This window comes from Anser anser, assembly GCF_964211835.1.
Source record: "Anser anser genome assembly, chromosome: 2".
Taxonomy (NCBI): Eukaryota; Metazoa; Chordata; class Aves; order Anseriformes; family Anatidae; genus Anser; species Anser anser.
Window position 1 is genome coordinate 1,869,053 of NC_139721.1, and position 24,869 is coordinate 1,893,921.

Genomic DNA, 24,869 nt, shown 5'->3' on the forward strand with positions numbered 1-24,869 from the left:
GAAAGACTCTGAAGGCTGAAAATGGGAGGATCCAACTTTATTCACTGGATTCTCATCCAGAACTCCCCCTTCTTTTTCCTTGATTTTCTTGGCTGATGTCTTGTATAGAAACAGAGCGAAAATGGAGTTTGGCATAGAGGAGGTCACAGGGGCTTCATGAATGCATGAGGATGGTGCACGGGATGTGCCCTTGCTCCCGTCTGCCCCTGTTCTTGCAGGTTCCCTTTTGCTCCCCTGGATGAACCAAGGAATAAGACCAAAGAGAAATGCAAGCTCCCCTGCTGTCCCCTCCCAAAAGGGGCCATGAACTGGCCACGTCTAGCTCATTTGGGTCAGCTTCCACTCCTTCTGTTTTTACAGCAGACAGGGCATCAAACTCAAATCCTACAGCTACTCCGAGGGAGAATGGAGCAAGTCCCCAGCAGGGCCTGGTAGCACCATTAACCAGCATCGAGTGGAAAGGTTGACTTTTCCCAGAGCTGAGGGTCTGGGATAATCATTTATTTTCCCTCCCTGTGGCCCCTGCTGTGAAGGGATGGGGGAGGGCAGGCTAACAGAAAAAAGTTGCTTGAAACAGCTTGTGAAACATCTGGAAAGAGAAAGCCTGGGGCTCTGATTGCAACCTGAGCTCAGGCAAAGGGCTGGTGGGGGTTGGGCTGGCCAAACTTCTCGATTTGCTTTTACGAGTTTAAACTGCCTTGGCTTGTTCGTCCTGGGTGTCTTATGAGATTTCCAGAAATACTTTCCATCTCAGTGCATGATGGCTGAGCCCTTCTGAACTCATTCCATGGCTAATTCTAGATAAAATTAAGTGCCAGCTCTCTACATCTGCAAACCACACTCTGTTGAGCAGGTACTGGGAAGGGTCCAACATCCATCTGCCTCTGGAGATGGCACTCAATGTGCAAAGAAAAGAACCAAGATGCTGATGGAGGGTTCCAGCTTTTCGGGGGGTCGTGCATTGAAATATGATAGAGTCACACGGGTGCATGTTTTGTGGGAGCTGAGGAAGATCTGGAGAAACAGCACCGTTGTGTCCAGCGTGCCTGCAGCCCCTGCTGTGGCTGAGGCTCATCCCCAAGCTTCACCGTGCTTCATGGTGAGGAAAGCTGCAAGGTGAGATGTGGGTCCTGGGGACCTCAGAAGCAACCAAAGATGGAGAACATCTGCTTAACAGCTGGAAACTGGAAATTTGAAGGGTTTAGGTCCAGGCGCCCAAATGTTTGGCTGAAATCCACTCGAATCCACAACACTGAAGATGGGTGAAGACACACTTGAGCAAAGAAGGTTTTCTTCCAAGGCATCTAAAAGTTTACAAGGCGTCTTGGCACAGAGAGGGGAGGAGATGCTTTGGTCGGAGAAGGGGTGCCCATGGCTTCACAGAGCGCGCTGGAGGAGTATGCCAACAGCCAAGGACATCAGACCCAGTGCTGAGGAGCTGCTTCTCTCCCCCCTGCTGCTCTTGGTGTCATCAGAGCAGAGGTCGGTGTAGCAGCACGACGTGGGCCTGCTCGAACCTATCCCGTCGTAGTCGACACAGGTCTCATCACACTTTCTGGTCACGGTGATGTTGCCGAAAAAGGGGTAACCTGAAATGGATGCATTGGAGGATGGGGAGAAGGAGAAGAGAGAGAAAGAAATGGTGAAGAAAAGCACAGAACACTGGAATTGAGCACCACTGGCTTTGTGCAATGGATGGGAGTGGAAAGCACTGTGTTTTTAGGTAAATAAAGTCAAATTAGGGGTTGACTGTCTTTAACCCACAGGTGCCTGTAACTCAGGCTGCTCTTTGTAGGAACAGGTCCTCTGGTTTTCCCTGCTGTCTCCCTCTGTCCCTCCTGCTCCTTCCAAATTTCTTCTAGTGCAGACAATGAACACAAGTCCCTGCATGTTTTTTTCAGGGGGGTTGCTCCCGAGATAGCTTTGCATAGGAGATGGCAATGCCAAGAAACACTGGTGCAACACTAACATACTCAGGTTGTTTTTTCTCTCTGGGGAGAGACTTGGTATTAGGTGAGGGTGTCTACAAATGACAGAGGCCCTGGGTTTCTGCAGTGTGTTTGCACACATCTGCAATGTCAGGATCTGTAATGCATAGGGGTAGGAAAGGCAAAACAGACCGAGTGAGTGGAGCGAACGCTGTGTACTTCACTATGAAGCCCTGAGTCTGATGGACTTTTCTGCTTCCCACCCTGGATAACTCCACCTGGATTATTACAGTTAAAGGATAGCCCAAGGATAACCCAAGGCAGGGTCTGGGAAAAGGAGAGGGAAGCAGGGGAGAAGTTCAGGAGATGGTTTGGCCCACAAAGCCAAAAATCATCTTGCTCGATTACCACTCAAAGAAAACAAAGAGACTTACCTGTGTCTACAGAGTGCAGCGTTGTTGTGCACACCTTGGCTTTCGGGGGACACAGGGTGGGTGTTCTGCACTCAGAAATGTCTGTTGGCTCCTTGCACGTGTAACACCGCAGGGACTGGGCTGCAAAGGGGAAAAGAAGGGATTTGAGTCAGTCACAGCAGCAAAGGCAGACAGCAAGGCTGCAGCTTCTCTGCTCTGTGGTCGGGATTATGTGACAGTGCCTCACCCCCACAACCAAGATAGAGACCTTGGAAACTAAGCACAGCTGGAGACAGTAACAAAACTTTGTCAAGGGTAAAGACCAAACCCCAGCATCAAAGGATGAGGTGGGTGTTGCAGAGGGGCATCATCACTACTTTGGGGACTCAGCAGCCTAAAAAGAGCAGATCTAGAGGGAAATCCTGCTTGAGCAGCTTGAATAGCATAGTTGGAGGGTCCTGGGCCTTCAGCAGTTTGGTGAGCAGTCTGTTCAGGTGCATTGCAGCGTGGTTGTTTGTTGTTGTTCTGCAGACTCAGTGAACAGGACTGTATCAGCTTCTTAAAATGAATCCAATTTTATATGGAGGGAATCAATCTGACCAGAATTATGACATTTTGCTGTTTTGTGCATCCTCTGTAAGAGCTGGTGCAACATAGGGCGACATAGCTCCTTCTGGTTAGAGCAGCATTCACCTGCAGCCCCTCCGCCTGCAGAGACAGTCACTGAAGTTGAATTTCCAGGGCTCCTTCATGCTTATTTAGAGGGTTTTCTGCAAAACTTAGTAACTGAGAGCAGAATTTAAATTTCAGAGCTGTACCAGAGCTCCTAAGGGATGAATGTGTCCTAAAAACACTTTCATCAGGGGCTGCTGCTGGTTTTTAAAAGCGATGATGCTACAAAGCTCTCGCTGGCTGCTGCTGACACAGGGACACCTTTACATATGCAAGCCTTGATCTCAGCAGTTGTTCAAAAGTCTCCGTACGAAACCTGCCCATCCACAGCCAGCAGATACGGAGCGTGCATGTTTTTTTTCGGAGTCGTGCTGGTTTGGCTCGATGACAGAAACCAGCCCAGTCTGATGGTTTCTATCCTGTGCATTTTCCAGCAAGGCAGCAGCAGCTGAAGAGCCACCCAAATGTATCCACTGCCATCTATTGGTAAAATTGCGGAAAGACGGTGTTTTCTTGCCGCTAATTCTGCAGCACCTGCTGTCGGAGAGAAACTCCTGGGACTGCAATAAGGATAAATATTTCCGAAGGTATATGTGAACACTTGACTTCAGAATGGATTTTCAGGGCATCTATTTCTTTTAGCATCGCTTCTGAAAAATTCAGCTGTGCAGCAGAGTTCTCATGCTGCAAAAGTTTTCTCCATCCTCCTTGCAAAGGTAGGAAGGACTTTTGGACTTTTTAGTTTGAGAAGTGGTGGTGTGCTGGTGGCCCTCTCCTCTGTCAGCAGGTGTGGTGGAGCCATCCCTGTTTACCCAAGTCGAGGATTTTGGTAGATCACTTCAGAATGACCCAGAAGAGTTTTTTTTTTTTCTTTTTTTTCTTTTTTTTTTTTTTTAATTATTATTATTATTATTATTTTGTGCACTTATAGTGCACACTGGGAGAAATCACAATTATCAAGCTGGCAAGCATGGGGATGCTTTTGGGTGTGTAGGACCTGCTTGTGTATGGGTGGAGCAGCGCTAATTTAAATCATCTGAGGAACTGGTCTGCAACCTTTAGGCTAAGCTGATTTCCAAACCTGACCATTTTTGTGGGTGAGCAGGACAGTAGCAAGGGGTCTGGAGAAATTGCTTCCAGTCAAGAGTAAGTTTAGGTGAGAAAACCATCACCACCTCACCCCTTATTATACCACTGACTCTGTGCGGGGCACTCAGAGGACGCTATTTTTTTGGGGGAAGATTGCAATGGAAAAGGAAAGCCCCAGACTGTAAGGACCAGAGCAGAAGAACTGATCATAGAGGACAGTGCTGTGTCCAGAGCTGAGGCCAATAATTCCTATCCGTCACTCTCTGACAGCACCTTCCACACCTTGATTCCAAACTTCTGGAGGGTAAGCAACATACCTTGAGCCATGGATATATTCCTGAGCTGCAAGTGCTGTCTAGGCCAGCTGCCTCCCATAGCATTATCCCCCCCAAAAAACATATCTGTCTCAGTCTCAGCTATAAAGCAAAAGATGGTGATACCGCTCTGCTCCCATAAAGTGCCTCAAGACTCATGGGTGGAAACTTGCTCTGTCAGCTCCTCAGCAACCCCATTAAATCCAGGGCAAGACTAGAGAGGGGCAAAGAAATGCATAACATGCCACTTCTGAAGTGTCTTGAAAGAAAAACAAAACAAAACAATAAAAAAACACGTACTGAAATGTAATAAATTGCTGTAGTAGTATGGAAGTAAGTGCACCTGTCCTGGTTGAGCCTTATGGTGTGTTCAACCCAGAGCAAGTAAGGAAATGAAATGTTCAGCTGGAGTCGGGTTTCCTTCAAAGACATGTGGAAGAAGAAATGAGGGTACAGGAATAAAAAAAAAAAAAAAAAAAAAGAAAAAAAAGACGATGCAGCTTGATGAAGAGACCCAACGCACTTCTGTGCAAAATGAATTGCAAGGTGTATGCCTTTCAGCCTTTCTTCATTTGCAGCTTTCCGAATGTCAAAATGCCTCCAGATGAGGGTGTTCAAGCCCTGCCCAGGCTGCCTTTCTTTTCAGATCTTTTAGTCCAATTAAATCTGCCTGAGGATTTCTGGCACCCGTGGGACAGAGGCTGAATCACAGAATCACTGAATGGTTTGGGTTGGAAGGGACCTTAAAGATCATTTAAGTTCAACCCCCTGCCATTGGAGAGGGGAAGGGGACACACACACACAGGGTTTGTGTCACCCCAAGAATGACTGTTCCAGGCCAAAAAAGTCATAAAAAATGTGCACAGCAATGACTGGACCTCACTGCTAACTTGCCCAAGACTCTGATTCACAAGAAACCAAGACCAGACAGACCCAAGGGAATTTATTATCTCCACCCATCTCCTAATCTCTAGAAATCAGTGTAAGCCCTGGAGCTGGTGGTTTCATTAAGCTTCCCCAAATCCCTAGAGTTATTTCTCATACTCCTGCCCATATCTTGAAGTCTTGCTCTCTGTTTCTCAGCGCTTCCAGCAGCCAGCTGTGAGGTTGTAGGGATGTCAGGAGATCAGGATGAACATACCCCATCCCATCCCCGAGGGGACAGGTTGGCAGCTTGGCTGGAGGCCGCCAGCTCAGGTCCTTGCCCACACTTGTTCTCCCTGTGCCGTATGGCTCTCAGTCACCCCTTAGCCTTATGAAGCTTCATGTCAGTCCCCTCCACCCCAGGGTGTGGTGTGAGTGGGGCTGGGTGACCTGTGATCGCCCATGGGTCCAAATGGTCTGCACTGCTCTCCAACAGCCATCACTGTTCTCCCCACCAGGAAAGTGCATCTTCTTTCCCCACTCACCCTCTCCGTTGACCTTCTTAAATACATAAGGGCATTATTTCCCCCGTCTAGGGATTACCAGTTCTTTCTGCATTGCTGCCTTTCCCCTCCCTTCTCAAACATTTCCCAGGGGGTCCCCACGATGTCAGGAGTGCAGGGTCCTTACCCAGCTCCACGCACGCGAGGCCAAGCAGCAGCCCCACCAGAAGCGACTTCATGCTGAGAGCAGATCCGTGCAACCTGGACAGTAAAGGCAAGCGGCTCCCGGGGAGCTTTATATGTCTTTCCACCCTCCACCTCCTCTTGATCCGGTGGGCGGATTCCCCTGGGGTTAGCAGGGGAGAGCTCGTCTCCAGCCTGGATTGGGATTTGTAGAGGAACGAGTTCCAAGAGAGGTGACATCACCGCGATGAGCAGACTCCTGCCGTACCTCATCTCCTTTTCGGGTTTATGACCCGGGGCTGGTCCCATGGAAAAGGAAAAACACAGCTTGTGCTGCAGGGGGTGGCCCCACGCCGGTGTTTGGATGGGGAATGTGACAAGGTATGTTTGTTACTTCAAATCTGGCTCTGCGAGCCAAGAGCCGAGTTGTGTCATGAATGTTGCGTTGGGCAACATCAGGCAAGGTGCAAGTGGCAGCAGGCTGGTCTTCCACACGTGTTAGCTCAGCATCACCAAAACCTGTGCCGTGTTTTCATGCCAACTGCTGCCTGGCATGGCAGGCAGGAATCTGGCATGGCTGGATTTTCCCAAAACATGCCTATTTTCCCAAATTCAGTGCAAAAACAAGCACATTTTCTGGCTCCCAGGGGCTTGGTTGTGAACTGAGCCACAATGCTGAGCTGGTGGGCATGGGAGGCACTGAAAGACCAGTGGAGGGGAACATGGGTGATGGTACCTCTAAGGATGGGATTCGGATATGTCATTTTATTTCAGGTCCTGCTGGCAGAACAGGGAGCTGAACCTTTTTTTGCAAAAGCATCAACTATTTACTGGATTTTATTCTGAAGATGAGAAATAAACCCAGCATGGAGCAATGGATCTATTTTCCTGCTGCAGTGCCTTCCTGATGGAAAGTTTTCCTTTAACGTGTATCAAGGCATCCCCTTCAAACATGCATTTTTTTCAGGTCTTATGCAATATCTGTAGAAAGAACTTAAAAAAATTTCTAGTTAAGGAGAAAAGTTTTGCTGTTCTCTTTTGACCGAGCCAATGACATTTTTGCATTTTGTTGGAAAATCTGACTTCTGGGGGTTTTGATGTGATCCAGGACACAATTTCCCATAAAACAGCCGAATAAGCCATAGCATAAAAGTTTGTGAAGCACTGTGAAGATCTCAGAGACTTCAGGGACTGGGACAAGGTGAGTGCACAGGATGATTTGTGACCATGGGGTTGTTGGTCACAGGACCGCTGTGGTGATGCACATGGGTGTTACCACCCTTCCCTATCTCTTTTCCCAGTTTGAGAGTGGGGTATTTTTGGGAAAATACAGCTCCTCCAAGAGTTCAGAGTAACTCAAGAAGCATTGCTAATGAGAATTTCCACAGTCACGGATAGCACAAAGCAGATCGAGCCGGGGCAGCAGGATTGGTACTGTGCCGTGGGAAAGGGAGGGGAAGACAGGCACCTTAATGCTCGCTCAGCAGCTGTGAGAGTGAAAACAATTGTTTATCTTCATTTTTATCTTGCTGTGCCATCAGAGAACAGGTACATAAAGGAAAACAGTGCAAACATACCTCCATGAGTATATAGAAAAGACCGTGCTGTGAAAACCCCCAGACCTGGTTAAATCCAGATCCTTTCTTGTAACTGGGCAGTTCAAAGCACATTTGAGCAGCATTTTAAAACACTCAGCAAACTGGAAAAGATCCAGTACTTTAGGTATTCAGAGTGGTTATTCCTCAATAGGTAAGCACAGTAGGGTGGACAGTCTGGCGTTGACACCACTGAAAAGCTTCTTGACACACTGTGTACGCCTTGGTGGGATGGAGAGGTCCCCATCGGGACATGGTAATGGTCTGCTTGTGCTTGAAAGATATTGAGAAAGCCTGGGAATAAATCAGCCTGGTTGAAGGAATAGTGCATAAATTGGAGACTAAATGAGTTTGTCCAGCTTGGTGGAGGTTGTCTATCACTGTGGTGTCTGGACATAGTATGCATCAACATGGAAGCATTGTTTGCCTCTGGCCAGTGCAAAACCAATTAACTTTGTCTAATGGCTTGACAGGATTTGAGATCTGGCCATAAGGCAGAGCATTGGAAAAATATCACTGGCAGAGCTATTAAAGCTCCTGCAGACTGTGTAGGAGAGCCAAACTTCAGGGACAGAAAAGTTGGGAGAATGCCAGTAAAATACTGAGGAAAGGGAAGACCTGCAAATAATAGTTGATCTAAAGATAACTAGGAGCCTCCGGTGAAACTTTTCCCCTGGGAAAAAAAAATACCAAAACCAAACCAAAACAAAAACCCAAATCACAGGTGATCGCAAGTCATGCATTAGGCTGTGAGGAAGACTGATTCAGGAAATGCTAACCTCTCCATATGAAGTCCTGGTTGCTTCTCACATGGAATATTATTGTTCTGTTTCCTGATGGAAAAAAAATGGAAATGGGAAAAAATGACAAAACTGCAACACCAGGATCTATCCCAAGAGATGACGTTGGAAAACACTGGCCCTCTTTAGCCTGGCAGAGCAGAGTTTGGAAAGAAACACAGTTGTTACCCAGAAATATATTGCAAGAAGAGAAAGCAGAATTTCAGAAGGAAAAAATCTTTATGCTAAAAGATCACGCTGGTCTAAAGCTATATGCTGGGAGCCCCCCAGCTGGAAAGCAGCTCTGCATAAAAGGGATGGGGGTCCTGGTGGACACCAAGTTGAAGTTGAGGCAGGAACGTGCCCTTGCTGCTAAGGAGGTTAGTGCTATCCTGGCCTGAATTAGGTGAAGCACTGCCAGCAGCTTGAGGGAAGGGATCCTATTCAGCACTGGTGAGGCCAAACCTGGGGTACTGGTTCCAGTTCGGGGCTCTCCAGTATAAAAGAGACCTGTACATAGTGGACAGAGTTCATCAGAGGGTCATCAAGATGCTGAACAGCCTGGAGAAGAGGATGTTCAAGGGGATCTCATCAATGTCCATAAATACCTGCAGGAGGACAGAGCCAGGGTCTCTTCAGTGCCAGGACCAGAGGCACAAACTGGAACACTGGAGGTTCTGTCTGAATATCAGGAAGAACTTCCACGCCATGTGGGTGACTGGGCACAGGTTGCCCAGAAATGTTGTGGAGTCTCCTCCTTGGAGATCTTCAAGAGGCACTCGGACATGGACCCGAACACCCTGCTTTCTGAGCAGTTGACCTCCAGAGGTCCCTTCCAATCTCAACCACTCTGTGATTCTGTGGTTCTGTGAAAGGGGGCTGGTGATCCGAAATAGGTTCTCAAATGCTATGAAAAGGTGGGTCCCTTCTAAAAGCAAAGACTGTGTAAAAATCCCCCTGTCTTTAAGTTAGAGCTTGATAAATATGTGAAAGAAGTGGTTTGATATAGCAGTTAGGACAGCCTTAGACAGCTTGTAGGACTCAGGAGGACCTAAATTCCCATCTATCTTTTTCAGTGGGAATAAACCCTGGGCAAGGTTTTGAACTCTACCTGACAGGAGCCAAAAGGGACTCCAACTGAGATGTCATGTCAGGTCTGAAGATCTGAGGATATAAATGGGGCATAGTGTGTAGTGAGAAATATTTGCGTTCCCAAAAGTCTCTCTGATTTTTCGGTGTTATCAATCCGAAAACACTGCAAGCCTGTACCTGACAGTCTGAAATCACTCATAAGGTTATCTGGGTAGATGTGATCTTTCTCTGCTTATCACATATGCAAAGAAAGTCAGATGACATAAGGTCAACTTTCACAAACAAGAAGATGATGTGCTTTATAGCTATCTGTTCTACTTCCATTACTTCCAGTTAATTCTTGTTTGAACAAATAAACAAACAAACAAATAGATAAATAAACAAATTTTGTAGAGATGTCCCGAGACAGAAAGTCTGTGCCAAACTTCGATTAGCTGATTTAGTCATCAGTTATCACCCATATGTAAAGTAACCCCTGCATTTCTACTCTGATTTACACAGTTTCCACAGCCAGTAGTTATTGTCGCACTTCTGCTAGATTTAATAACTCACTGTTGCAGTTTCCCTCTCCCTCAGGGAGATGCATTTTAGTGAAGATAACCCTTGGATGGCCTTTTGTGGGCTCTTTGACTTCTTCCCAGGAAGGTCTGTTCTCCATGGCTTTAATCTTTCCAGGGGTCCTTCTCTGAACCACATCTGATTTATCACCTTCTCACCTGCCCTGACCAACACAGAACTAACTAGATGTTGTCTTACATCAACAGCCACTTCAGTCCCACATATAAGAAGCAGAATGGATCCTTACTGAACTTCAAACAATTATGTTTGAACCTGTGTCCATGGTGTTATAGCCATGGCATTGGTCTACCTGATGTCAGTGTCTTTCTTGGGGGCCGCTTGTCAGGATGGAATCTGCCAGAGATATCAGGTTTCCAGATACCAAGGTGAAGGTTGGAATATAGGAAAATAGGTCACTGAGCAGTATATTGAGCCAGCTTGAATTTGGCTCCTGGGATTCAGGGAGCACAGATTTTTGCTGGGGGCCACTTGTATCTGTGGGCTCCAGCACCACTGTCTGTGACTCAACAGTAGGAAGCCATGCTGTCCCTGATCATGGCTGCAGTGATGCCTGATGATCTGTTCAGCTAATCAAAGCTCCCACCTGCCAAGGGTGTGTACTAATAACAAGACTATAGGCTTGTTCGGGTGGGGTTGCTCTCCACCCTCCTGATGAAACTGTGCTACTGAGCAGAAAGCAATGCAGGATTCCTTGGGCTGGAGAAGGGTGAAAGCATGAGCACAACACAGTTAGCACCCTTCTCCTCGGAGCTCTTTAGGTCTTGCTTCCAGGAGTTTTTTGATACAAAACATAGGTGTCTCCACATAGGGAAGTATCAAAGAAAAATCCCAAGACCCATGGCTGACTCAGTTAATCTCCAAAGACTTTACCCCTCTTTCCCCTGTGTGTGCTTTGTTTTGCTGGTTCGGACAGTTTGTCTGGAGATGTCAGACAGGAAATTGAACCTTCCAAAAGACAAAGAAGGAAATTATACTCACATTTCCCAAATTCTGTTTTAAGCACACTAACCTCTAGGCTAAAATTCAGGTGCACTTGTACAGAAGGGAGAAAATCCTCCACCCCACTGTGTTTTTAGAAAAGGAAATGAGCTCTATTCCGTGCTCTGAGAAAAAACAGTAGTCCAGGGGTGTGAACTCTATGCTTACAGGTGCCTCTACTCCTAGTTGCAAGGACCAGGACAATTCCTTCAGGCATTGCCTTGCCAGCAGAGTTTCATCAGCCCTGGGAAGAGAAGTTTCCCGGGCACTTACAGAGGGCATGTATAGTGCCCAACATGTGGTTCTGGATTGCAGACTGTAGATATCCATCCTTCTGGAAAGTCAGGTATCATGGGTTTCCTTTAACCTCTATCATTTCTACAATGGACTTGAGCTCTGTGTAGGATCTGTAGCTCTTGGCATGTTCCCTGGCCCTGTCACGGCCTGAACCCACTGGATCTGTCCCAGGTGGGCCCAGGCACACTCTGAAACGCAGCATGGGCCAAATATGTTTCCCAGTATAGATGAAGCCATTCTGGTTGGGGGGCATAAAAGGGTTTAGCTATGTGGGCATGAGCTGTGGCAGTTGTCCTCAGGATCAGAGAATGAATCCTGGCCCCTTTTAAAGACCAGAGTAGATATAACACGTGCCACTTCAAATGAAAACCTCTTGTATTCCTTCTTGCACTGTGATTCCCCTGTCTGTCTTGATGACAGCTGGTGCAAACAAAGTATGAAAGCCTTTGTGATATGACCCAGAAGTACTTGTTCTGACAGGATCTTGTGAACATGTGATTTTCCATCTAAAAGCTGGATGATTTAAAGCCAAGCCTGAAGGGTGCTGATAACTGGGAGTCTCTGATGTCTAGGTCCACCCTTTGATCAGCTGATGGCACTGTCAATCTTTGAGCAACCACTGCAGTAGTTCAGGAGAGGACAACACGCAAAGTCTGGCCAGAATGCAGGGCCTGGTACCTCCTTCCGTTTAGCAGGGGGATTTTCTCTCTGGGCTCTGGTTATACAGAGGACAGGAGAAAGAAAACTGGTTTCTCCCTGTTAGCTTATCGAAACCAGGGACTGTCACTGAGTCTGCAAGTGAGCATTGAGCCCACACCACTTTGTCACCACTTCACTGTCAGCAGCAGTGCTTTTCACTGGTGGGATTGACAGTTCTATTATCAGGAAGCCTGTTTCTCAGGCTACTGCTTCATTTCCCTTGTTAGCAGCAAAGTCTATCACCAGATACAGGTCTAGCTGCCTTGCCATGATGTTTACTAGACTTACTTGTCTGAACAGTAAGCCTTGGTAACTAATGAGAAGAACTTACCGTGTGGGTCACCACGGGTACCCAGTGCAATAGTAGGAATAGCATTGCACATAATCCAGTCACCATCACTGGGATCTATGTGGTCAGGGCCATCTCCGCAAGGCCCAAGGCTGTAGGAGCACCAATGAACAGAAAAAATACAGAAGACGATAACCTTTGGAAAAGTACATGGTCACAAACATATCGAAGCAGGCCACACATCCTGAGTGGGACTCATCTGAATTAACTATATCCTTCTATAACATAGATGCATCCTGGGTGAATCACCACAGATCTTTATTTTTGCAGTCTAGTAGACACATGCACAATTAGTCAGATATGCCCTAGACAATTGCCTCAACAAAAAATTAATGGCACTGTGGATTACATTTCCCTTCACTACCTTTGAAAGACACCTTTCAAAGATGAGGACTAGCTCATCTGGAGACCTCTCCATAGCAAAAAATGTACATTTTGTCAGGTGCATCCTACTCCAGTGCTTGTTGGTTTGGAAGGCACAAAGTCTGGTGTCCCCACAAAACATTGTTATCTTTGAGAAGGAGCTGAGTGGCCAGTGGCAGTGTTAAAAAAAAAATCTGAATGTGGTTCCCTGGGAATGGGTTTGAAAAGGACATGGACAGGAATGTCACACAAGAGCAGCTCATTCCAGATGTCTATGAGCCTATACTCAGGGTGTTGAGAGGGCTCTAAATTGGCTCAGATACTTTTGGTGGACTGCAGTTTTCTGGAGGCTGCTACCCTCAAAGCATCTTCAGACTCTGAGGACAGAGCAACACCTGAAGATATGTCTGATTATGAATATTGTTAGCTCATGGACTTATTTTGTGGGACTTCAAGATTATTTTGGAGGTAAAGCAGTAATAACAGCTCTCGTCGTCCTGATGGAAAAAATCCACTGGCCTCTTTCTATTTACATTCCCAGCATTGCTGTTGGGGTGGAGCTGCACTAGGTAGATGATTGATGGAAGAAGCTTGTTCTGGGCTCTGGATCTTCTGTGTAGGCTCAGGCTACTGGTGTGGAAAAGGTGTTTTCCTTTCCAAATCACTAGAAATATTTTCCCCTTAGCAAACAATTTATTTATTTATTTATTTATTTTTGTGTAACATTATTTGTTAGGGACTTCTTGACAATGTTCTAAGTATATGTCTTCCTTTCTCCTAACATCAGGCCTTTGTTAAGTTGAATGGAATGCATAATTGTCTACGATGCTACTGGATGTCTGTTGGAAATTTTTCTGAAGGAGCTACTTACATGCTTAATTTGGAAGGAAAAATAATTGAGAAAGCCAAAAAGACAGGTGCATTTTGAAGCCACTGCTGCATGAATAACAGCGACTGAATATTGTTATGGAATAAGTTGGATGAAACATCAGCAAGACTTATTTGCAAAGGAGAACAGAGAGTAATTACAAACTACTGTAATTCATACCCTGGGATTCAGTAAACTTGCAACACAATAAATCTGTTGTGATTTTATGAATAAAAGATCAATACTTGAAAATCTGTCACTTTGGTCATGAATAAAGATAAGGATAATGATAAAGATAAGGATGCTCTTGGAAGTGTAGGATGAGAATGGCTCTAATGTGTGGTGTCCAGTATTTTCAGTACTTAATATTCTCCACTCTCCCCCCATGGTTAATGAAGAATGCATGTTTTTGATATATATCTTCAAATGACAACTGCATAGGATAATGTTTCCTGGATGTTTTTTTTTGTCATTATTCTCTTCTTAGCCATCCTTGGTTTAGGGTCAGTGTCTTGAATAAAATAACCATCATGAAAGAAATACCATCCTCATACAGAGCAGTGCCAATCCTTCCCAATGCAATTGGGTTCCTTCCTCATTCATCACTGGTTTCCAACTGAAAAGAACAATGGCCTCTCCTTTTTCCTCCTCTAGGTGTGTTGATCTTGGACATCCTATGTTTCCAGAGCTCAGCTGCTTGTCAAGAGCTTAGTTGCTCAAATTTATTTAAATCTTATCTGTCTTCAGCTCCATTTAGCCGCCTACAACACAGATCAATCATCTTTTCCATTCCTCCCCCATGTATCCCCTCCTTGTAGATCTGTTTATCGAAATGGCATAATGTGATGGCTGGACTCAGGAATCTAACACACTTGGAACAATATTCTCCCCTGATCCTGTCTAGTATTGGATTAATTGAGTTTACGTTAAACAGATGCTAAAGATGTGTTGCTATACAGTGGGTACGGAAAGAGTGAGTGAAATTTGAGCTCAAATATGGGATTGTGAGACATGAATCCAGTGGTTCCCTATAATCAAAAATTCAGAGAGATGTCTAGAATGTTTTCCTAATGAGGAAAAGTTAGGAATAAACATCTACAGAAAAAGAACTGTGGGCTGAAATGAGTGAAAAAAACTTGTTTAAGTTTATAGTGGGAATAAGAGATAAGCCTAGAAAGAGTGGAAGGATAAACTGAGAAGCAGGCTAAATGACATGTCAGAGGTTAAGAAATATGTAAAGTGAAAATTTACAATAGTCAAAATGACTTAGGTAACAGGAAGGACATTACAGCATTAAAATCCCTTACATTGGGAGACAAAATAAAGTAGTGAAGATGGAATAAGATGTAAACTTGAGTATTAAATCAAACCATGTATTCAATATGGAAAGCTTTTGACTTTGGGAGTAATGGCAGCATGAGGACAGGTGTCCAGAAATAGAAATAACCACACCTGGTGTAGAATGAAAGAGTTTAATGTGTTCAAGTTGAAGCAAGGAAATAAAGGACATTTCCCATTCTCTAACTCTTACAGACACAGCATGTTGACCAACAGGTCCAAACGCTGTTCATAAATTGATCAGTTTTGAGATGGTATTGCATGATTACAAATTGCCTAAAATAAAGAAAGGAGGGGGAAAATTCCTGCTGAGTTATTTTTCTGGCATCAATAGCATACCAGGATTAAGAGTGGTGTTTTAAAGAGGGGAAAATCATGGAAAGACAGAAAACACAAATGAAGTGAAACACGAACACGGTGAGAACTTTTTAAAGCATTGGAAGTTGAAGGGTTGAAAGTTTTTTAAGTGTTGGGAGGAAGATATCAGTCTGGAGGAGGGCAGTAGTGCAGATCCTGAGGAACTGACTTTGGAGTTCTCTTGTTTAATATTTGCAGTAAAGACCTTGAAAGATTGTAAATCATAGAATCATAAAATCATAGAATTGTTTGGGTTGGAAGGGATACTTTAAGATCATTTAGTCCAACCCCCGTGCCACAGGCAGGGATATCTTTCACTAGATCTTGTTGCTCAAAGCCCTGTCCATTCTGATTTTGAACACTTCCAATGATGGTGCATCCCTAACTTCTCTGGACAATCTGTCTCACCACCATAACCATGAAAAAATTCTTCCTTATATCCCATTAAAATCTGTTTTCATTTTAGAACTGTTGCCCCTTATCCTGTCACTACAGGCTATGGTAAAAAGTCTTTCTTCATCTTTCTTATAAGCCCCCTTTTTATATTGAAAGGCTGCAGCCCTGGAGCCTTCTCTTCTCCAGGCAGAACTTCAACTCTATTGACCTTTCTTCACAGGAGAGGTGCTGCAGCTGTTTGATCATTTTCATGGCCCTCCTCTAGACCTACTCTAACAGATCCGTGTCCTTCTTGTGCTGAGGGCCCCAGAGCTGAACACAGCACTCCAGATGGGTTCTCACAAGAGCAGAGCAGAGGGGGACAATCACCTCCCTTGACCTGCTGGCCACGCTTCTTTTGATGCAGCCTAGTCTCCACAGCCTTCAACAACCATCTGTTCAGTGAGCCTAACAGTACTGTCCTGCCCCCAAAATGTTGCATAGATGCATCATTTGCTATTCTAAATGTGCAAATATCTCCCATAGCTAGAAATTAGAGTGCATGGACAGGAATAATGCTCAGCTCTGGGCACAGATGAAATGAGATTTTCCACAGGCCAAGGCCTATTTTTTTCTATGCCAGTGCCCTAGTAATCCAGGATGGGGGTATGTGGAGTGGTAGAAGTGGGTGGTGAAGAAAGAAGCAACCAGGCAGCATCTCTGTTGGGTATGGGGGGACCTAAGCAGTTTTGAAAGTCACCCCATGTAAGATGAGAGACACCCACACTTAACTTCTGCTCAACACATTGACAAGCCTCATGTCAACTCTGTCTAGATACTCCTGGGGAGGTGTGAGTAGGATAATAAGGGTGACAGAAATGAAATATTCACTTGGTTGTGGGCTTTTGAGACAGAGGTGTTATTCTTGAATTCTTCCATGATCCTGTTAAAGACGTAGATGCAGTAGATAAGGCCCTTTTCCTCTTAGTCTCCTCTTGAATAAACATCATCCCCATTATGTGAGGTAGTCCAGCACAGCCCCTCTTACCAGGCATCTTCAGAGGTGTTCGCATGGCCACTCTGCCTTTTACATCCTTGGTTATTTCAGGATAACGACTGCTTCTTATCACACCACTGAATAGGAAAGAGGCTGCCCTATAGTCTACTTCAGCCTGAAAACTTTGGGCTTGTTTACATTAACATCTTAATCCCAAAGCCAGGAGCGAGGAAGAGAATGTTTCAGGGTAATTTCTGTGATGTAAAGGTGTCCAGTGTTTTGTATTTCAGGATGAATCATCAGGGTGGTGATGACAAGGAATTTGCCTTGAAGTACCCACACAGTGCTGTAGATTGGCTTCCCATTTAGTTCTGCTACACCCTTCGCATTACAGGAAGCATGGTGAAATGTGCGCAGGAAAATATTAATCTCTTCTGTTCCACATTTGGGGAATAAACATCCATCCCAGAGAGCAGGTTGTCTATTTCTGTTCTTTGCACCTTTTTCACTCTAACAAAGTGGTCTTTGGGGAAGAGTCACTTCTCCAGAAGGGGGTACAGTGTTACCCATGTTGACCTCCCTCAGAACAAGAGTCTTATAAATTTGGAAGTCCATTTTTACAGGTAAATGAACTGGTGCAGTTTGATTGATAGCTATACCTGCTGAGCAACGAGAATAAAAATATGCAGCTCTGTCTTGCAAGGCACAGGGAAGAGGTGTCTCTTTTGGCAGGTCTCTTTTGGGGTTGAGGTACTGACTGGCTGAAGGCACTTTCCCAAGGATTTGGGAGGGAATGGCTCAGATCGAGAACTCCTGCATCCATTTGGAAGAGGGATTTTCGTTCTCAGGATATTTAGCATGTAGCTGCTGATATTAATTAATGACAAACCAGTTTAGCTTGCACAGATTGCTGCTGTAGTAATTGAGATTTATATACCAGCTGCTGGGTCAGGCTAACTATCCTTCCTGCATGACTGTTTCTGTCTCCTGCTCCAGAAATCCCACATTTAGATGAGAGCATCATACCACATTTTACTCACAATTCTTCAGTGCCTGAATAAAAATCCTCTTCTTCAGTATTTTCTGCATAGTTCATCTTCAACAGATATGGCATTTTGGTTAAAACTGATGTTGGAAGGTACCTAAAAAATTAAAGATGCCCAAGACCAGTCTCTGGCACTGAATTTGACTAGCAATTAATGGTGTGTGACTCTTCTTCCTGCCAAAAAAAAAAAAAAAAAGAGTGATGACACCCAAACTGCATCCTGGAAATGGTCACTAGCTTGTGTTAATTCCTCTATCATAGCCAGGAACTGTTTGGCAGATCCTTGGGCCTAACCCATGCTGGTAACAGTAGGCATGGCTAATCTTCAGTGCCCAGAAGTGTCCCCTGGCCTAGCTTAATTTTTTAGCATAGTTGAAACCTCTCAGCCTGGAACTTGCTGGACCAAACCCTGAAGGTTAGAAAAGTAGTAAATTGTTTGTATTTTGGTTTCTGTGATTTTGAAGATAATGCTTTTTTTATCCTTTACCCATCTTGAATTTCTGAGTCATACGTACATATATCCCACCTCTAGAGCTTCTTAGGGGGGTTCCTAGCAGGTGGTATAATGGGTTGCATGGGTCCTTCATGGTTTTGATTAATCCTTAACTGGGCCTTAGAACCCATAAAATAATGTTAAAAAGTACCACAAGGGGAAATGATATTGTGGTGGAGGCCCTGATAATGTCTGCATTTGAATTTCTTCTGCACCAGTGAATTCTTGACGTTTATGGATATCTGATAAAAGTCCTGCAAGAACTTAAGTTCTTCCTTAGCATAGACTTTATATCTTCCTATGGAGTTCTATGCAGAAATGAGACCGCGGAAGTTTCTATACCTAGATTAAGTATAAATCTAGCTGGGCAATATTCTCTGGGTAGTCATTCTGTTCTGTGGTTAAGCTTTAGTTGGAAATCACCTGTGTGCTTTATTGAAGATCTGGACAGGGCTCAGTGCTTAGTAAATATAAAACTGCGTGAATGAGACTTATTTTGATAATTTCTTAACCTCTTTTCCATCAATTGTCACACTGTGTACATATATACAGATGTATTTTCTGCCCATCTGACTGTCTCTAAGAACTTTTGAACCAGTCGAGTCCTTAAAATTGCTATGAAACGTGTAGGGATAGAAAAGAGAGACATCTTCTATTTGTGAAAGACTGTGTGGTGACCTCAGCTATCATAGACATTAAGGGAAACAAAAGACACAAATCTGTACAAAACAAGGACATGGAAGCAATTGTTGAAATGGTGTTGCTGGAACATGGGTGAGATGAGAAGGAGTCATGAGCAGGTCACAGACAGAGTGAAGGAAAGCTGTTGGCTTGGTTACAGTATTATGGTGCTTGTGATGAAGCTGGACATCAGGTAGACCAGGAAGGAAGAGGAGATAAGTATTTTTGCTGTCCTTAGAGGCAAGTTTGAGCACAGGGAGGGAATGATGGTGAGATTCAGAGATATGTCTGTTCTTTGCTGCCTTTAATGACAGCGCCTGTTGACAACAAGAAAGACAAAGTCTGCAACTCTTCTGCCCACACGTCCTCTCCCTTTCCTCCAGCTGTGCAGCTTGCAGCCTCCATATTCACAGGTGTCAAGGTCAGCAATAACGTTTCTCTGTTGGCTTCTTTGGGCTTCTGTTGGGTTCTTGACCTCAGGACTTAAAAGTTTTCCTGGGCTTTTGGGAAGTAACTCCACCTGCATTAGCATGATGCGTAAGGGTCATCCTCGAATTTCCAGCCTGGGAAATATGGCACAATTTTCCATCCAACCCGTGGGTGTTCCTGCTCTCTGATATGAATGGCTCTTGGCTGATGGGTATTTCTTCAGGCCAACATTGTTCTGTCTCATTGCCTTTATCTCAGATGTTACTGTCATCAGATCTTCAGATCAAGATTTGTTTAACAGATTGAAGTTTAAGTAGTAGCTAGTATTGCACTTCCAACTTGGACATGCTTGTAACTGTCTTCAGGCTCCTTGTTTCTCATGGATGCTGGAAGACATCATAATGACAGGTCCCCATGGCCAAGGAAATGGCTTCCTTTCCCCATCCTCCTGGGGGTTCCCATGGAGAAATGGTGGAGAGCTGCAGTATTTGAAGAGTACCTGGTAGCAGAGAATTTGTTTCAGAAACAGGAAGGAAGAAAAATTAATTGCACAGGATTATGATAGCCTCCTGGCTATCAGGGGAGGTCCCAGTTGACTGGCAGTTAACAAATGTGATGCCCATCTACAAGAAGGGCCAGAAGGAGGATCTGGGAAACTACAGGCCTGTCAGTCTGACCCTGGCACCAGGGAAGCTCATGGAGATTATCTTGAGTGCCATCACACAGCATTTACTGGACAACCAGGCGATCAGGCCCAGTCAGCATGGGTTTAAGAAAGTCAGGTCCTGATTGATGAACCTGATCTCCTTCTACGACAAGGTGATGCTCTCAGTTGATGATAGAAAGGCTGTGAATGTGGTCTACTTCCATAAGGCTTTTGGCACCATTTCCCACAATATTCTCCTGAAGAAGATGACTGCTCATGGCTTGGACAGGTGTACGCGTTGTTGGGTTAAAAACTGGCTGGGTGGCTGGGCTCAAAGAGTCATGGTAAATGGAGCTAAATCCAGCTGGAGGCCTGTCTCTAATGGTGTCGCCCAAGGCTCAGTATTAGGGCCAGTTCTCTTCAATATCTTCATCAGTGACCTGGATGAGGGGATCGAGTGCACCTCCAGTAAGTTTCCAGACAAGTTAGGCTTGAGTGTTGATCTGCTCGAAGGTAGGAAAGCCCTGCAGAAGGACTTGGATAGGCTGGACCGATGGGCCGAGGCCAACTGTATGAAGTTCAACAAGGTCAAGTGCCAGGACCTGCACTTGGGGCACAACAACCCCATGCAGAGCTACAGGCTGGGAAAAAAGTGGATGGAAAACTGCCTGTTGGAAAGGGATCTCAGGGTATTGGTTAATAGCTGGCTTATATAAGCCAACAATGTGCTCAGGTGGCCAAGAAGGCCAACAGCATCCTGGCTTGTATCAGAAATAGTGCAGCCAGCAGGACCAGGGAGGTGAGTGTCCTCCTGTACTCAGCTCTGGTGAGGCTTCACCTTGAGTACTGCGTTCAGTTTTGGGCCCCTCACTACAAGGAGGACATGGAGGTGCTGGAGAGTGTCCAAAGAAGGCCAAAAATGCTGGTGAAGGGTCATAAGAATAAGTCTTATGAGGAGCAGCTGAGGGAGCTGGGGTTGTTTAACCTAGAGAAAAGGAGGCTTCAGGGGAGACCTTATCATGCCCTACAATTACCTTAAAAGAGGCTATAGTGAGGTAGGGATCAGTCTCTTCTCCCAAGTACCAAGTGATAAGATGAGGGCAAATGGTCTCAAGTTGCACCACGGAAGGTTTAGGTTGGATATTAGGAGAAAATTCTTTACTGAAATTGTTGTGCAGCATTGGAACAGGCTGCCCTGGGTAGTGGTTGAGTCACCATCCCTGGAGGTCTTCAAGAAATGTGGAGATGTAGAACTCAGTAGCATGGTTTAGTGGTGGACTTCAGTACTAGGTTAAAGGTTGGACTAGATGATCTTAGAGGTCTTTTACAACCTGAATGATTCCATGATTCTATGAAGGGCAGAGAAATAAGTGTATTTGTACATGGGTGTGAGAACTGTTGTGAAATTCTCTGCCATTTTACTGCCAGGCAGTTGGATTCGGTCCAGAAGCAGTGCTTGCACATGAGCAATACACTCTTGTCAAAGGATTGCCATTCCCTGCTTCTCTATGGCATGCCAAAGAAAGAGCAGGGAGGGTTGTTTTCTTAATTGTTTTCTTATAAATTTTCACATTTAAACTTTGAATGGTCGGCTTATAATGTCAAATCTAACCTTCCTTTATTTTTCTAGAGCTCGTTTAAAGTGTAAAGGAATAGGTCAGATGTATTCAAATTATCACATCTCAAATGATTGTTTGAATCTTAGCCAAGACTTCTTCTCTTCAGCATGGCTTTTAATCACTGCAGTTGATTTGGCATCATAAAAACTAGTCTTTCTCAACGTCAGTATTTTAAGCAGGATGAACACCTTTCTCTTCACTACAGAAACACTGGATGTTACAGCCAGAGATTGCACCATTTCTTCTTGAATTTGTCTGGGGGAGCAAACAAACACACCTCCTTACTACATAGCAGAAAACAGGCTTAAAGGATGCAGTGATGCAGCTGTGTACAAATCAAAAGCAGAAGACATAAGCACAAGTAGTGTGGACAGAAGGCACTCGTGTGTGTGACATTGTGGATACACCCCTCCACTGCCACCTGGGAAGACGGGTGGGTGCCTGCAAATAACTCAACATGCAGTGACCCCTGATGAAAACAAATCCCCTCCCTGCCCATTGCTCCACTTTCACTCACTGGGTCTGGGTGAAGTCCTCATTCCACAAATTCCTTCAAAACCAGATTGAATCTCTAATGAAAGTAACCAGTTGGGAGGGAGTGAAACTTTTTCCTTTCCTGATGCAGACCTACACCAGTCATCTCTGTTGCAGGGGGCAGTCAAACTACCCTGGGCATGGAGAGCCAGGGGCTGGGTCCACAGTGTCTAGAAGTGATTCACATGGATAAGCACTGGCAGAGATTAACATGAGCCCGTGAGGAGCATTGAGGCCATTGCAGAGTGGGTGGTGAACACAGCTGAGGTATATAAAGGTGTTTAAATAAGCTGGTAACTTTATAAAGCAATGTCCATATAATATGGGCTAGTAGACATAAACCATAGCACCCCTACAGAGACAAGATCAAGGCTGCAATAGGAGTTGTGTATCAAGAGTATCCACAGAGTTGTGTATCAAGAGGAAGCAAGGGTGCAGCATCTGCTTTTCAGGGAGTCCTGATTTAGCTTAGAAAGACATCAAGAGAGCTCAAGGTAAGATCAGAACTGAACTACTTAGGGATCTCTCTGCCACACAGTTTTTAAGAGGCAGAATGGGAGTGGGATGAGTCAACATGGCATGAGCTTGGCTTCACCAGCCTTGCCCAGCCAGCCTTGCCCAGGGTGAGTGATGGGTGCAGTTACTTTAGCGATGTTCTGAAATCAAAGGGCAGGTCTGTTGATTGTTTTTAGTGACAGCCTAGTGACTGATTGATTGTAAGAACAGAGCTCGCTGTGGGCTCTCCCTACGTCTGTTTGGATCATTGAAAAACTTGTTGCACAACTGTGTGTGCATAATAGTGAGCAGGAATGTGGCTGTGCAGGGTGGGTAGGTAGCAGGTAGTCCTTCCCTGCCTACGTTACACTAGCTCACTCTTTTCAGGCTTATTTTTAGCCTGTGTCTTTCGCCTGTCCCCATTAAAGTCACTATGTGAACATCTCTTGATAGATTGCACCTGATAACATCTGTACAAGATAGAGGTATGGAGAGGCTGTGCAACTTGCCCCAGGCCACAAAAGAGACGTGAAGCACAGCGAGGAACTACTAGTCCTTAAATACTGGATCATCTTGTCTCTCAGCACCAGAGATGTTCTCCAATGTCATGAAAATATTTTTTAACCAGCTGCAGAAAATTGGGCTCAATTCAGGTAACCTTGGTGATGTTTTTTCAAATCAGGTACAGACGCTGATTGTAACTGCTGATGGGCCATAGGAAATGCTTGCCCTAATCCCTATCCACAGAGATAATGAATACTACCAGCAGCAAATACAGTACCATAGAAATAATCCAATAAACACTTTTCTTTTACTCTGAATGTACATTTGTAATGTTTCCTATCATAAAAATCATCCCTAGGCATTTATTCCAGATCAGAGTTTTTTTTTCACTTTTCCCATCTGTAGGAGGTACCCTCACTGGAGAATTGGTTTTACTTTCAGTCCATAATATAAATGCATTTTTTGGAAAATGTAACTACTGCCCTTTGAAAGAAAAAAAAATCCATTCTATTGTGCAACTCTTTATTATTTAAATGAATGATCCGGAAGGTATAGAAATCTCTTGCACACATGGTAGATTGAATTGTTCAAAAGCACTGTCAATTTTAGGCCCTCCTGATAAGTATGGAAAGAAGCAGACAAAGTGTGGAAAGAAAGTGTGGAGAAGAACTGATAGAACTGCTCACCCAGCAAAGTCAAGAAACAACTTTTATGGGGGAATAAAACAGCCTTGTTTTCAAAAAAATGTTGCATTTGACCCAGCAAACAGCTCTCAGCACATTTTCTCAACAAACTGACCTTCAGCCTGAGCTTGTGTATTTGTGTGATGCCAGCTTGGCTGCACTAACCGGGCACGCTGCTGAAAAAGGGTGCAGAACAGGAGGAAACAATCCCTGTCTGTGTTTATTAGGGGGTTGCAAGGCAGGAGGGGAGGCCAGCCTTTTTGTCAACACGCAGTCACAGCACCTGCGAAAACAGTCCTCTTCCTGGTCCCGCCCTGACCCAGCCCTGGTTCTGACCCATGGCTGAGTCATTTTTCTACCTAAGTGTGCCACCTCCTAACCCTTCCCAGAATTAAGTTGTTTTTGAGACTGTCTGTCGGTGACCTGAACGGGGAGTGAAGTGTCTTGTTATTGCAAGTACCATGCCAGGACCCATCAAGAGGCAGTGAGTTCCACCAGTTTGTACCACATCGTGTCTGCAGATGCTTCCTACCCAGCTCTTTACTGTGCCCATCGCAGCTGGTCCTCACATTAAGATATCAAACCTCTCCTCACCCCACAGTATATGCAAAAACTCCAGGTATATCCCTAGACTGAATGTGTTTGACCTCTCCAGCAGCTGGGAGCTGATAACAGATGCTGCACCTCACTGAACATCCCTGGGGACTCCTTTGGTTGGGCTTGCTAACAGGTTTTGACCATTCCCATAGAGCCAGACTCCCAGTCTCCAGGCAGGGCCATCACAGTCATGCTGCTGTGACTATGGCATTTGGGAACCATCCCTGGATGTGGACATGCCTCACTGCCTGGGAGTTATTTGAGAAAGTGGGCACAGGGCAGTAGCATGTCGGGGACCTTCCTACAGCATAAGAAGATGAGCCCCTGGATTGGAGAGGTCATGGAGCTGGTCAGCCGTGCAGAAAACAGCCTGGCTGGGATGCATACAGATGGATGAGCCTCCTTTGCAGTGAGTGAGACTCAGGAGGTTTGCAAGAACTGAAATAAAATACCCCACAGGTGTCCAATATCCTCCCTCTGCTGATAACCAGACAGTCCTGGTATGAAGAAG

General features: G+C 45.1%; 1 protein-coding gene and 1 long non-coding RNA gene across 2 annotated transcripts; one reads left to right on the top strand and one right to left on the bottom strand.

The window, feature by feature from the left end:
- Positions 1 to 22: 22 nt before the first annotated feature.
- Positions 23 to 6,158, bottom strand: LOC310894905 (secreted Ly-6/uPAR-related protein 1-like). The gene is made up of 3 exons (XM_083825564.1): positions 5,971 to 6,158; positions 2,363 to 2,482; positions 23 to 1,589 (listed from the first exon to the last, which is right to left on the bottom strand). Exons 1-3 carry the CDS (start codon positions 6,020 to 6,022, stop codon positions 1,378 to 1,380), a joined length of 384 nt encoding a protein of 127 aa, XP_083681690.1. The 5' UTR covers positions 6,023 to 6,158; the 3' UTR covers positions 23 to 1,377.
- Positions 6,159 to 6,210: 52 nt separating this feature from the next.
- LOC310894907 lies at positions 6,211 to 14,448 on the top strand. Its single transcript, XR_014580274.1, has 3 exons — positions 6,211 to 6,347; positions 6,741 to 7,167; positions 13,485 to 14,448. It is a non-coding gene; the product is annotated as an uncharacterized lncRNA (long non-coding RNA).
- The last annotated feature ends 10,421 nt before the right edge of the window (positions 14,449 to 24,869 follow it).

Coding starts and splice junctions, on each gene's coding strand:
- LOC310894905 (XM_083825564.1), bottom strand. CDS start 6,022: ATGAAGTCGCTTCTGGTGGGGCTGCTGCTTGGCCTCGCGTGCGTGGAG. Junction 2,483..5,970: donor CCTCGCGTGCGTGGAGCTGG/GTAAGGACCCTG, acceptor TCCCCTTTGCAG/CCCAGTCCCTGCGGTGTTAC. Junction 1,590..2,362: donor GCTGCACTCTGTAGACACAG/GTAAGTCTCTTT, acceptor CATCCATTTCAG/GTTACCCCTTTTTCGGCAAC.